This window comes from Somniosus microcephalus, chromosome 24, assembly GCF_052327205.1.
Source record: "Somniosus microcephalus isolate GS21.2 chromosome 24, FLI_Smic_1.0, whole genome shotgun sequence".
NCBI classification, from domain to species: domain Eukaryota; kingdom Metazoa; phylum Chordata; class Chondrichthyes; order Squaliformes; family Somniosidae; genus Somniosus; species Somniosus microcephalus.
The window spans coordinates 43,777,443-43,792,108 of NC_141010.1; the positions used below are offsets into that span (position 1 = coordinate 43,777,443).

Sequence of the window (14,666 nt, forward strand, 5' to 3'; positions counted from 1 at the left end):
TTGTGGGCTGGACGAACCCACTGAAGGGAATTGGGGTGGGAAGCGAGAAAATGGTGAGGTCAGTGGGAACTGATTGGTTGTAAATGATACCTAAGAACTATATCCCATGAAAGCAATGGCCCAGAAATTCGGGTCGGGGGCTTCCCAAGGGTGTAAGCCCCCGACCTGCACTTACCTAGCGCGCCGGCCATTGAGCTGTGAGCCCCTGTGGAATTCCGATTCTGGGCCTGCTCCAACTGCCGGCGCACAGTGCTTGCGTATCCCAGGGGCGCAGTTAGTTCGATGTGTCCCCTGGGATCACGTGGGCCATGGAGAGCCAGTCGGAGCAGGGAATGCTTCATTCATAAGTTTGACAGGAAGGGCCGTCAAACTTATAAATACTACGAGCCCCAAAACATCACTAAATCTTCAAATAAATTTTTTTTTTAATCAAATTTTTAAAATAAACTATAAATTACATGAAATAACTATTTTAAACAATAATTTAAATTTTTGAAAATTTTTTTTTTATTTTCTAACGGGGCTAAAAATAAACTTACCTTTCTTTAAAGTATATAAAAATAATAAACCTGTGGAAAAAATGTTTTAACTTTAATTAATTCACCACTTACCTTGTAAAAAGCAGGCCTTGCGACTGCTTTTTAAATGTCTAACTTCTGGAGACTTACCCTCCCGGGAAAACCTGCAAAAAAAACGTAAGTTTGATGCGCACGCGTTCCACCTGTCAACCCCTTCTTTCAGGGGAACGGAAGTGCCAGTTTCCCGCACATGCGCAGTGCATGCAGGAAACCGGCACTTCCATTGGGCTTACGGGTGACTACCCTGTGCGTACTCACCCGTGGAGACCCGAAGTTCTGGGCTAATATGGTTCAATAATTTAGCAGTGGATTGCACACAAGGCCACAAAGTGCTGATATAGGTTTAGTCTGACTGTGCTTACTGGCAGATTGAGGTTGCCACATCTCCCTCAGGGCCGAGAGTCATACCTAGATGGTCCCTAATGCCTCCTGGTAGTTACCACAGAACCACAGAAACCCCACAGTGCAGATAGAGGCCATTTCGGCCCATCGAGCCTGCACCGACACATATCCCACCCGATCCCCGTAACTCCTACACCAACACATATCCCACCCTATCCCCGTAACCCCACGTATTTAATCCCCCTAACACTAAGGGTCAATTTATCATAGCCAATCATCCTAACCCGCACATCTTTGGACTGTGGGAGGAAACCGGAGCACCCGGAGGAAACCCACGCAAACACGGGGAGAATGTGCAAACTCCACACAGATAGTCACCCGAGGCCGGATTTGAACCCGGGTCCCTGGCGCTGTGAGGCAACAGTGCTAACCACTATGCCACCATTAGGGACAAGAGATATTCGTGGTTTATTAGAAACAAGCCATGTCCCTCTCCTTCTCCTCTATCTCCTTTTAGAAGGGTCATACCCTGCATACAAAGAAGGGATCCTTTACAAAATGGGAAATTTAACAAATCTTTTTTTTTAAATTAACCTTTTACTCAGTATTGAAAAGAATAGGGTTTGAATACGTAATGAGCAGCCAATGTCGGAGTACTACTATATCCAATAAAACAAGCTGTAAGATGGTTTACATTGTAATGGAGCTGAAGATAGGAAAGGAAAAAGAAAATGATTTGTGTTGCTGAGGTGGCATTGTATGAATTTTATAGCACAGAGAGAGGCCATTCAGCCCAACAAGCCTGTTTCGGATCGCTACATAGTCCCATTCCCCTGCCTTTCCCAATGCCCTTTTAAGTTTTTCTTGTTCAAAGATTTATCCACCTCACTTTTAAAACTATTCTGGATCTCTACTTTCATCGCTGTTTCTAGTAGGGTATTGCATGTCCTAACAAGCCCCTGTGTAAAATAAATGAATCCTAACCACTCCTTGTGTACCTTGGGTGGTGATCACCAACTATAAACTGGATTGCATGTGATATGTGCTATGAAATGGCAGCAAGTGGATTTGTGCTCCCAGTTTCCCATGTACACAGGCACTTCAGCTTATGCGAAGCTCCCAAACTCAGGGGGACTGTGTTGTCATGCACTTCAAATCAACCCTTGTCAGATTGACAGTTGCAGGGCCTGCTAAGTAAGTTGTCTACCTATCGGCCCTGAATGTTACATGGCACAAGAAAATCTAACTGGGGCAAAAACTGAGGGAGAAAGTAATTTTATTTTATTGAATGTTCCTGCCCCCATTCAAAATGCTTCCCTTTTTTTTTTACAGAAATATTAGATCCTGGTCAACGTTTGACGTATATGAAAGAATTAATCCATTCACTCCCTGCACACAACCATGATACCATGCAAGTTCTCTTCAAACACCTGTGCAAGTGAGTACCTGCCTTCACTCTGGATGAAGTACATAGTGTGAAACCCCAAAGAAATGATGAAAGTGAAGTTACACCATTTCTTAGTTTCTGTTGCACCTCAGTCCTTTGCATCCTTTAATGCTCTTCGCTGGTGCAGCAGTTTAGCACATCTGGAATAAGGACAGATGTCTCTGGGAAATGGATCCTGGTGATTGCTGACAACATTGCCAATAGGAAACTTTTAAGAGTATAAAAACTCCATTTGGTCTTGTTCAAATCTCATTTCCAGTAAAAACAGGCAGAGATAGAAATACTTAGAAGTTGCAACACAGAAACAGGCCATTCGGCCCAACCAGTCCATGTTGGTGTTCACCCTCCACACAAGTAAATAATTCCATTCACATTTCCAGAAACTTAACTGGACCAGCCACATAAATACTGTGGCTACAAGAGCAGGTCAGAGGCTGGGTATTCTGCGACGAGTGTCTCACCTCCTGACTCCCCAAAGCCTTTCCACCATCTACAAGGCACAAGTCTGAGATGAGGAGGAATTTCTTCATTCAGAGGGTTGTGAATCTTTGGAATTCTCTACCCCAAAGGGCTGTGGATGCTGAATAGTTGAGTATATTCAAGGCTGCGATAGATAGAGTTTTGGACTTGAGGGATATGGAATCGGGCGGGAAAGTGGAATTGAAGGCGACGATCAGCCCTGATCTTATTCAATGGTGGAGCAGGCTCGAGGGGCCATATAGCCTACTCCTGCTCCTAATTCTTATGTTCTTATGTTCTTAAGTCAGGAGTGTGATAGAATACTCTCCACTTGCCTGGATGACTGCAGCTCCAACAACACTCGAAGTCAACACCATCCAGGACAAGGCAACCTGCTTGATTGGCATCCTATCCACCATCTTAAACATTCACTCCCTCCATTACCAGTACACCGTGGCTGCAGTGTGTAAGATGCACTGCAACAACTCACCAAGGCTTCTTCGGCAGCACCTCTCAAACCCGCGACCTCTACCACCCAGAAGGACAAGGGCAGCAGTCCTGCATGGGAACACCACCACCTCCAAGTTCCCCTTCAAGTCACACACATTCCTGACTTGGAAACATATCGCCATTCCTTCATTGTCGCTGGGTCAAAATCTTGGAACTCCCTCCCTAGCAGCACTGTGGGAGTACCTTCACCACAAGGACCGCAGCAGTTCAAGAAGAAGGCTCACCACCACCTTCTCGAGGGCAATTAGGGGTGGGCAATAAATGCTGGCCTTGCCAGCGACGCCCACATCCCAGGAACGAATTTTAAAAAATTACCCACCCTGTTTCCATATCCCTTCGACTCCTTTTCCTTCATCCACCTTTCCAATCTAATCTTGATATTGACATAGTTTCTAGCTCAACCACTAACTTTGGAAGTGAATTCCACAAACTCATTGCTCTCTGTGTGAAGAAGTTTCTCCTGCCCTATTCTAAATTTCGCTACATTTAATCTTATATCTACAGTCCTTCATTCTAGACCCCTGAGCTACTGGAAACAATTTGCTTCTTTCTGCCCTCTCCCATCCTTTCATCATTTTAAACACTTCTATTATGTCGCCGCATAATCTGCATTGTTCAAATGAAAAAAGCCCAGCCCTTTCTCAGAGCTTTGATTCCTGAGATCTGATATCACCGTTGTTACCGAACCCTCCCAAAGGGAACAGTTAGAATAATTCCAGTGGTGACCAGTGGTGGCCAACACCTTGTGTAGTCGTAGCATCATATCCCATCCTTCGGTTTGTGCTCACAGGTAAAGTTCGGAAGAGGCGGGTTTGTATTGAGAACCCGGCAGATAATTCAGGAATTTCTCCCAGCCTAATTTATATACTTGAGCACATAATCTAGGCTGAAAGTGCAGTGCAGTACGGAGGGAGTGTTGCACTGCCGGAAGTCTCATCAGCTCTCTCAGGTGGACGTAAAAGATCCCATGGCACTATTTGAAGACGAGCAGGGGAGTTCTCCCCGGTGTCCTGGCCAATATTTATCCCTCAACCATCATCAATAAAACAAATTATCTTAATTGGCCGTAAAGTGCTTTGTGACATCCTGAAGTCGTGAAAGACGCTATATCAATACAAGTTCTTTCTTTTACTCCCAACATTCCTAAGCAAGTGTTAGATAGCCCTCCTACACGAGCTATAATAGCATCCAGAACTTCAACTAAACCAGAGGTTTTCTCTAAGAATGCCTTGTACCTGATCACGCTGCATGTGAAGTCACAGATCAGTACTGGACTGGATTTACTTAATGTGGATGTTCACGGAACAGTTGGTCGTCAAGGATTGTTTATTCAAATTGAGAAACCTAGATAAAGGGCCAAAGCCCACTGTGCGGGACCCCAACAAAGTTGAGAAGAGTAGGAGGGAAAATGAGGTAAGTGAAAGAGTAGTGGTCAGGTGATATCAAGCTTGGGTTTTAAAATTGTAGATTGTTGGAAAAAGGGAAGAGTGAGGGGATAAGGAATTCCAGCTTTCTGAGGTCTCGGAAAAGAATGTGTTGGAGCAGCAGACAGGTCATTTACACCTGAGGATACAGGCAGAAAGAAAGGATTGCATAAGAGATGGCATATTTGGTGTGCAGAGGTCATCACTGGGTTATAACACACAGTGCCAAATGCAACCATACAGACCAGAAAGGCCACCGGTTTGATCCTCAGTCCATGCTGATTTACCTGATCTTATTTGGGGTTGTGGTAAGGGTTTGCCTGATTGTTTCCAGCCTAAAGGATGGAAAAAGCAACTGGGGTCCTACTGCATGTTTAGATGTTGTGTGAGAACATAATTTGGCTCGGTTGTGGTGCCTCATAGTCATATAGCCTCCTGACATTCATGATCTAGGCTCGCTCAAGAATAGCCACTTCAATGAGTTATTGTATTGTGGCCCTTGGACAGTGCTCATCCAACCGTACAACAACAATTTATATTTATATAGTGCCTTTAACGTAGTAAAACATCCCAAGGCGCTTCACAGGAGTGTTATAAGATAAAATTGACACCGAGCCACATAAGAAATTAGGGCAGGTGACCAAAAGCTTGGTCAAAGAGGTAGGTTTTCAGGAGCAGCTTAAACGAGGAAAGAGAGGTGGAGAGGTTTAGGCAGGCAATTCCAGAGCTTAGGGCCTAAGCAACAGAAGGCATGGCCACCAAAGGTTGAGCGATTATAATCAGGGATGCTCAAGAGGGCAGAATTTGAAGAGTGCAGCTATCTCGGGGGTTGTGGGGCTAAAGGAGATTACAGAGATAGGGAGGGATGAGGCCATGGAGGGATTTGAAAACAAGGATGAGAATTTTGAAATCGAGGTGTTGCTTAACTGGGAGCCTGTAGGTCAGCGAGCACAGGGGTGATGGGTGAACGGGACTTGGTGCGAGTTAGGACACGGGCAGCCGAGTTTTGGATGACCTCAAGTCTACGTAGGGTGGAATGTGGGAGACCAGCCAGGAGTGCGTTGGGATAGTCAAGTCTAGAGGTAACAAAGGTATGGATGAGGGTTTCAGCAGCAAATGAGCTGAGGCAAGGGCGGAGACGGGCGATGTTACGGAGGTGAAAATAAGCGGCCTTAGTTATGCCATGGATATGTGGTCGGAAGCTCATTTCGGGGTCAAATATGACCCCAAGGTTGCGAACAGTCTGGTTCAGCCTCAGACAAATGCTAGGCAGAGGGACGGAGTCAGTGACTCGGGAACGGAGTTTGTGGCGGGGACTGAAGACAATGGCTTTGGTTTTCCCAATATTTAGTTGGAGAACACTTCAGTTCATCCAGTACTGGATGTTGGACAAGCTGTGTGTCAATTTAGAGACCGTACATGAATCAAAAGCTTCAGCAGTGGAGGGGAGAAATGTGGGATAAAAATGAGAAAATCATTGATATCTCTGCCAGTAGCTCAGCAAGGTCATCCAGTCAATAACTGATTCTTGGAGAGTGCCATAATCACCATCCTGTGCTGAGTTAGCTAATCTGTAAGATTATGAAGTGGTTTGATAAGGTAGATGTAGAGATGTTTCCACTTACAGGGGAGACCAAAACTAGGGGCTATAAATATAAGATAGTTACTAATAAATCCAATTGGGAATTCAGGAGAAACTTCTTTACCCAGAGAGTGGTTAGAATGTGGAAATGGCTACCACAGGGAATAGTTGAGACGAATAGCATAGATGTATTTAAGGGGAAGCTAGATAAGCACATGAGGGAGAACGGAATAGAAGGATATGCTGATATGGTTAGGTGAAGTAGGGTGGGAGGAGGCTCGTGTGGAGCATAAACACAGCGAGAGACCAGTTGGGCCGAATGGCCTGTTCCTCTGCTCTAAATGCAATGTAATCTCAGCCAGGGCCACACTTGGTGCTACATTTGGTCTTAGTGCCCAGGGTTAAAGAGGGGAAAATCTGCTATTGGTCCTGCTCCTGATCATTAACAAATGACACTATGGGGATCAGGCAGGAAAGTGGAGATGAGGTAGCAGATCAGCCATGATCTTAATGAATGGCGGAGCAGGCTCTGGGGGCCGTATCTCCTACACCTGCTCCTATTTCTTATGTTCTTATGACACCCACTGATAAGTTTCTGGACATCCATTCAGGACTGGATTGGGCACTGTCGAATTTTTGGAGAATAAAACCTCGATGTCTGCTACGCGATTTATTCAACTTTTGTTTTGTCCCTATTCTATCGTGGGGCTGACTCGTAGCGAATCTAAGCACAATTTTTATTTGTTGAACAATGGAGGCATAAAATGACACATAGCTTTCAAAGTTATAATAATCCCTCTAACTCTCTTCCAGTGTGATAGAATGTCGCAACCAGAATCGGATGAGCTCTCAGAGTATGGCAATCGTGTTTGGCCCCACCCTCCTGAAACCAGAGATAGAGACAGGAAACATTGCGGTCCACATGGTCTACCAGAACCAGATTGTAGAGTTCGTCCTTAACCAGTACCAGCAACTTTTCAACAAAAGCCGCGAGTTGGCGGATATTAGATGAGCAACAGACTGAGTGGGGCACTGCTGCCCAACACAGCGACTGATGTGTGTGTGAGTGTGTACATAGAGTAATAAGGAGCCAGAGGTGTCTGCGTGCACTGGATCTAGCAGTCATGGCCTTATGCAAAAAGAAGGAAGGCTGTCCCTCAGGTCATAGTCTGATTCAACTTCAAGACTATTGGAGGAGAAGCCGGATCATACTTTCAGTCGACGAAGTATTGGGCCTTGAGGCCCAGTATAAATGGGTCTTTCCTTTTGCTGGACACCTCCACTGGGAGTTCCTTGTATCTGGATCCAGGAAGAGATGCCATGCTTAATTCAGCTTCCTCCTGGAAGCCATTTTTGCTGGAGATTTTTGATTGCAGCTTTCACTGTGTGGCTAATGGTGGCGCTTGGGATTCTACCCAACAGGAGCATTTTGCGAAGAATCAGCACGCAGCACTTTATAAAACCTGCTTCTCTCTCTGTTGTTTGAAGCACTTTTATGTGAGACCTGACATCAGTAATAAGAGGATTAATCGGGATCCGACCCCCAAGACATTGGATGTTCATGTTCTTCTATTTCCGCTTGTTGATGTTGTATTTAATAATTCAATGCGCATTTTTTTTTAAAAACACATTGAATTAGGAAAAATGTAACACTGGAGATTATATCACACATGAAAGTAAGAGTGGAAATGATTTTCCAGGGCTGGTGAGTCAGATAGCCAAGCAAGCTATGGTTTACGCTATTGGAGGAGAGCTCAGCACACCAAGCAAGCTATGGTTTACGCTATTGGAGGAGAGCTCAGCACACCGTGCTCTTGCAGTAAGGCAGTGGCACAACCTCCTCCGACCCTTCAAACCAAAGAAGTCATTTTACTCAAACAAGAACGTTTCTGATTGTGGGTGAAACCGGACATTTGAGGGTAGGCACTATGGAATGGTGGGCCAGAGAAGTTAGAACAGGCAAACTAGTGAGATATGAAAGGTCATCCCATTGTGTGGTTTCATTACTCCATAATTCCTGATGTTCACAGACCAGTTGATCATCGAGGGTTTTATTTTTTCCAACTGGGAAACCTAGATAAAGGGTCAAAGCCCATCGTGCAGGGCTTTGTCCGACAAAGCTGAGAAGAGTAGGAGGGAAAATGAGGTAAATGAAGAAGTAGTGGTCAGGTGATGTCAAGTGTTTCGTTTTAAAATGGTGAATTGTAGGAGAAAGGGAAGAGTGAGGGGGTAAGGAATTCTGGCTTTCTGAGTGAGTCGGAATAGCAGATGGCACAACGCCATCTTTCTTTATTCCATGTTATTTATCGCCAATTTAAAGTAATGCCAATCGAAAAGGAAGTCTTAATCTTCAAACATTAAGATTTGTTGATAAGGGCTGATTTTCCGACTTTGCATTTCCGATGAGGAGCCTCACGTACCAACCATGAAAAGCGAGGGTACGTTGCCTTTGATTTTTCCATCCATTATGGCAGAACGAGCTCAGAATATTGCTGATGTCTGGTGTTGGAGGGAAGTGGTTCCTGGGTGTAGTAAGTGATGTGTCCAGAAGGGGTCAGTATTGTTATGGGGCTCAGTCCAGAAGCTCAGTTATAGAGAAAAGTGGCTGCAGACAATCGACGGAAAGTCACAATAGAGAAACAGAACGGTGAGAATGAACACGAGGAAGCGACCTGGAGAAAGATTTGGAAGAGGAAACGAGCATAAATAGAACTGGAGAGAAAGCTGGAGTGATTTAATAGAGTAAATAAGGAGAAACTGTTTCCAGAGGCATGAGGGCCGGTAACCAAAGGACACAGATTTTAAGATAATTGGCAAAAGAACCAGAGGGGAGATGAGATGCAATTTTTTTTGATGCAGTGAATTGTTATGATCTGGAATGCACTGCCTGAAAGAGTGGTGGAAGCAGATTCAATAATAACTTTCAAAAGGGAATTGGATAAATACTTGAAAAGGAAAAAAATTGCAGGACTTTGGGGATAGAGCAGGGGGAGTGGGACTGATTGAAGAGCTCTTTCAAAGAGCCGGCACAGCACGATGGGCCGAATGGCCTCCTGTGCTGCAGGATTCAATGATTCCTGTGGAATTGGGGTTAAAGCCTTTGTGTTACCATTAGAATCCGTTATAGCAGTGGTGCGAAGCATTGCTGGCCAATGTAACATGTGTGGTATAACCTGTGGTGACTGTTTGAGTACAACAGCAGGAATGTGGCCCTCCCAGCACTGCGCTTTAATCAGACGTGTCAGAGCTTATAAATGTCAGCTGTCATGCCGATTGTGTACAGTGCTCTCACATGCAGTGGCTGTGTCAGTTTTAAAAAGGCCTGAGTTACGGCGCTGTCTGACAGAAGTACCCCATCCAAGGGCGATTACAACCCAAAATGTAAAATCCTCTGATGGCTCGGTGGGTGAGCTCACCGCCTGGTGTGGTACTGAGCCACGCGGACCAGGAAGGTCGCAGGGCGAGCGGGCAGCAGCTTTGATTTTCAGCGCCTCACGGAGCAGAGGTGCCAGGCAGCGGGCACAAGCTTCACCTCGGCAAGTGGGCGAAGATTGGAGACCGGCCCACTCGAGAGAGAGAGAGAGAGAGGCACAGAGACCGCAGCATTGAACCACATGAGGTGCAGGACTTGGGGACATCCTGGAAGGGAGATAATTAGGAGTCTCGCCTAATCTGGAAAAAAAACAGTGCGCAATGTCATGACCCATACACCAGAACTTGCAATAGATGGGAGTCAAAACTCAACATAGCCACTGCCTGTATGAGCACTGATAAAGTGAATGATATTTTATCGACACATATTTTACTGTCAATATTAACAGAACCCAACTGTTTCAGTATTTCTCGCTCCTGACCTGCTCACAGGGTGAGTTGTGAGTTACAGCTCCCCACTGGGCTGTCAGGAGCAGCACAAAGTGTTCATAAGATCCGTGGCTGAGGAGATGAAGGGGAAAACTGACAAGTGTGGGGAGAACATTTTGGTGACCCACCTCTCTGTCCCCCCTCCCCATTTAGTTCTCTACAGAGCAGTATTGGCAGAGTCTATGGAGACAGTTCTAGTCACTCCCTCTCTCAGCCAGTGTCCAGAGTGCATCGCCAAGGAAACTATCAAGGAAAGAGGTTAAAGTCAATCACATCGTTACATGGTGATTCATTTGCTGATGGCTGTAATCTGAACAAGTCTCCTGATTGAACCGGGAGTATCCCTTTGCCAGATCCTGACTCGCAATATAATCTCCCGACTGCACTGCTGCAGCAGATTCTCTGAGACATGTTGTGAGGGTAGATTTTATGAAGCTGTGCTCATAACACGGAGCCACACACGTTGAGAGGGGGGGGGGGCTAGGAGTTTGAATGGGGCCACCCCTTAAATTAAAATTAATTGAATGGAAATATATTCTATTATGGACAGAAAATAACCAGCGGCCACGCACGTATAAGTTCCTGATATGGGCTCCCAGTGGGTGCTGGGAGCATTCACAATATTTACCCTGTAAGGTGTATCAGATGATCTCATAATAGGTTGCCTCATAATTCTCTCTGCCTACACCTTGTGGTTTCAGTTAACCAGCACTCCACAATCCCAAGCAGTTTCTGTACAGTGCATTGCTCAGTCTGCAGACCCAAGTAGCACACCCGTCTGTGCCTTATACTGAGCTGACTAGCAGTGGAGCTCTTTGCATGGATATCTGGATGCATACACAGAATCTGCCCACTTCCTCGCCGACTTTAAACATCGAAGGAGTGCAGACAGAGCAGTACATGTGGCTTTGCTTTGAGTTGGAGTGTTGCTATACCTGGCATGAACTCCACACACCTACTAGAGGTGGTTTGGCATCTATTGCTCTAGTGGGGGTCAAAGGTGAAGAACCTCACCCTGACTCTGAACTATACAATAGCAAAATACTGCGGATGCTGGAAATCTGAAGGGTCCCAGACCTGAAACGTTAACTCTGTTTCTCTCTCCACGGATGCTGCCTGGCCTGCTGAGTATTTCCAGCATTTTCTGTTGTTATTTCTGAACTATACTGCCCCTTTCGTCTTCATGCCCCCTCGAAACCACTTCTGTTCAACTGAAAGTGATAGTATAACTGAGGCCTTAGACATCATATAGTCTACCAATGGAATATTCTGCTTCTCCCCCTCCACCACGGTACGAGACTCTGTGATCGCATCGCCCGGAGAGTCCCTCACACGCAGAGCAGCGAGCAACCCACTGGGCATCTCTGAGGACGTGAGGAAGCTGAGTGATTGACGACTCGCAGAACAGAGAATTCACTTATTTAAAAAAAAATGAATTGTTTTTTTTTTTAAAAGATTGACAGTCTAGCGATGATTACTCCAGTTAAAATGAAAAGGTTCTTATGGGTGTAGAATAGAACCCATCAGCAAACCTAGGACTCCTCTTAGTGTGCAAAGGGGAGCTGCCTTAGTTCTCCACCCACAGATTGTAAAGTTATTAAACAATCGAGTTTAATTTGCTCCGAGCGCACTGCTTAACACATTCATGGTACGGTTACTACTTGTGCTTGTTATTTTAGCGGTGTTGTTAGCCAGTGTGCTAACCTGGCATCCATCACTTCTGCAATAAGCAGTCTGGGCTGAGGAGGAGTCATTTTGAATCTGTTACTGAGGCAAGTGGGTTGCTAAGCAACAGAATGTAACACAGGCAACATGGAGGCTGCGCATTTCCTTGTGGTTAATCTTAAATGTAGTTTTATTCTCACTCCCAAATCCCAGAAAATTCAAACGTATGTTTCCATTAACCTGCAGATGGCTTCTACTTTATTTGATGTGTATCTCTCGTTACCGAGTTCCTCGAGAGCATAGCATTCTGAGAAAGTGTAAATAGCTTTAGAAAAAGACTCAAAAGTTACGTATATTATTTAAAAATTACTTTAAATGAAGCCAAATTAAGGATCTGGGTTTGTTATTTTAAGAATAGGGCCAAAGATGTGCGGGTTAGGTTGATTGGCTATGATAAATTGACCCTTAGTGTTAGGGGGATTAAATACGTGGGGTTACAAGGATAGGGTGGGATATGTGTTGGTGTAGGGGTTACGGGGATCGGGTGGGATATGTGTCAGTGCAGGCTCGATGGGCCGAAATGGCCTCTATCTGCACTGTGGGGTTTCTGTGATTCTGTGATATCGCCAGCCCATGCTCTTAAAGGGAGTGCTGGTGTTTGACTTTTTAACCTTTAACTATAGTGCTGGACACTTGGCATAAATTAAAGCTTGAAATCCTGTTTCCTTAATATATTGAATTTAAAGTCCAGCATTAAAATACCTGATTGTGATAAATATCCAGTGTTAGAAAAGGGAAGAGCCTATTCTCATGCTCCAGCTCCCCGACAGGGCCCTGTGTCAGGCTGAGCTGTTACAGGCCCAGAGGGCCCCAGGTTCAGTCCCTGGTCCATGCTGAGCTAGCTGCTCTCAGCCAAGGCAGTGAGCTACACGCAAAGCAGTTGGACTCAGTGCCTCATGGGTGGGGGGGGAAAAAATCAACTGAGTTTCCAGCTCCTGATCGCTGTCCATTGACCCCTGCTGAGATAGTGCACATGTGGACATTAGGGTGAGGGCATCGATAGGGCTCGGCAACAATGCCTCCCACAGTTGAACAGTTTTGCCCACACTAAGTGCGATGGTTTACTTGGGTAATGGTTCTGTACCGCAGGAGAAAGAGGATGGAAATTGGAAAAAAAATATATATACATGTTATAAAATTGCGGTTTCTAGCAGATTGGGTTCTTTAATGCTGTACTTGTATGGCTGATTGTCTAAGTACTGGACCAGTCAGCAGTGTATATCAAAAAATGGTGGGCCGCCCGGCTGCAGTCTCCCTCTATACGCTGCCGTTGGACGGGGCTCCATGTACTCCGATATCCACCCTCATACAGTGCAACCGCAGGATCCTCTGACCCTGAGCTGAGCTTCCACTCCACCTCTGGTCGATTTCTCAGACCGCCTCCTTCCACCTCTGTGACACTGTCCACCTACACCCCTACCTCAGCTCCCCGTTTCCGCAGCCCTCATCCACTCCTTCCTCACCTCCTGGATTCATTTCCCAAACGGTCTCCTCGCTGGCCTCCATCCTTCAAAAGCAATTCAGAGCCCTGTGGTTCTGAGTGCTCATCTGCACAAAGTCCCCTCACCCATCCCCCCACCTCCCTCCACCACTGCCCCCCCTCCACCCGTCTTTGCTCAGCTCCACTGGCTCCCCAGAAAATTGAACTCAAGGTCCTTGTCCGTGTTTTCAAACCCTGCACACCACCCCCTCGGCTCGCTCAACCTGTTTGGGTAATCTTCTCCAGCCAGAACACTGTTTCCTTGATTTGAGATGATTGTCCCCATCCTCTACTCTCCACTAAACAGATTATGATTCCTCAGTCCTCAGGAACACTCTTTCTAAAACCACTTGGCCTTTCTACCTCCCTCCCAGCTCCTCAAAACCTCCTAGAAGCCTATTGTTTAATTGTGCCTTCAGTCCCTCCCTCAACAAACCCCTTTACTTCCTAATTAGTGTTCCCCTGACCTCCTAGTAATGTTCATTGTCACCTTTTTCCCTCACTAAGCTTGGCGTCTGCCTCTCCTGCATGTAAAATTAGGTGTCCACTTGCCCCCTGGTGAAGCTTGGTGTCTACACCTGCCCCTTTGTAAAGTGCACTGAGACTTCTCTCTGTATAAATACAAGTTCTTGTATATATTTATATAAAGTCAGATTCTATTCAGGAATTGCAGCTTCACCACCCTTGATCTATTCTGCTGGTTGCCTCTCTGGTACCTCACTGCTGTTACGTGAATGTATATTAAATGAATGATGAAATTATTGGAGCTTTATTGTGCAGGTGAACAAAATGTGTACATTAGCATTTTTCAGTAATAAAGAAATTAAAATGTCATATCATTTAACGTTTTAGAATTTGTTTTAAAATGTAAACTGTTTACTAAAAACTCTCCACTGGCTGGAGTCATACCTAGCACAAAGGAAGATGGTTGTGGTGGTTGGAGGTCAATCATCACAGCCCCAGGACATCGCTGCAGGAGTTCCTCAGGGCAGTGTCTTAGGCCTAACCATCTTCAGCTGCTTCATCAATGATCTTCCCTCCAAAGTGAGGTCAGTAATGGGGATGGTCGCTGATGACTGCACTGTGTTCAGCGCCATTCGCAACTCCTCAGATAATGAAGCAGTCCATGCCCGCATGCAACAAAACCTGGACGACATTCAGGCTTGGGCTGATAAGTGACAGGTAACATTCACGCCACACAAGTGCCAGGCAATGACTATTTCCAACAAGCGAGAGTCTAACCACCGCCCCTTGATAT

General features: G+C 45.6%; 1 protein-coding gene across 2 annotated transcripts in view; it reads left to right on the forward strand.

The window, feature by feature from the left end:
• LOC147101454 (rho GTPase-activating protein 27-like) overlaps positions 1 to 14,242 on the forward strand; it is a 231,077-nt gene extending 216,835 nt beyond the window's left edge. For both annotated transcript variants that reach the window (XM_085966576.1, XM_085966575.1), the window contains 2 exons: positions 2,253 to 2,358; positions 7,156 to 14,242. In XM_085966576.1, the coding sequence (XP_085822702.1) occupies positions 2,253 to 2,358; positions 7,156 to 7,354 (305 nt within the window). In that variant the 3' untranslated portion in view covers positions 7,355 to 14,242. The remainder of the gene's footprint in view (positions 1 to 2,252; positions 2,359 to 7,155) is intronic.
• Positions 14,243 to 14,666: the final 424 nt, after the last annotated feature.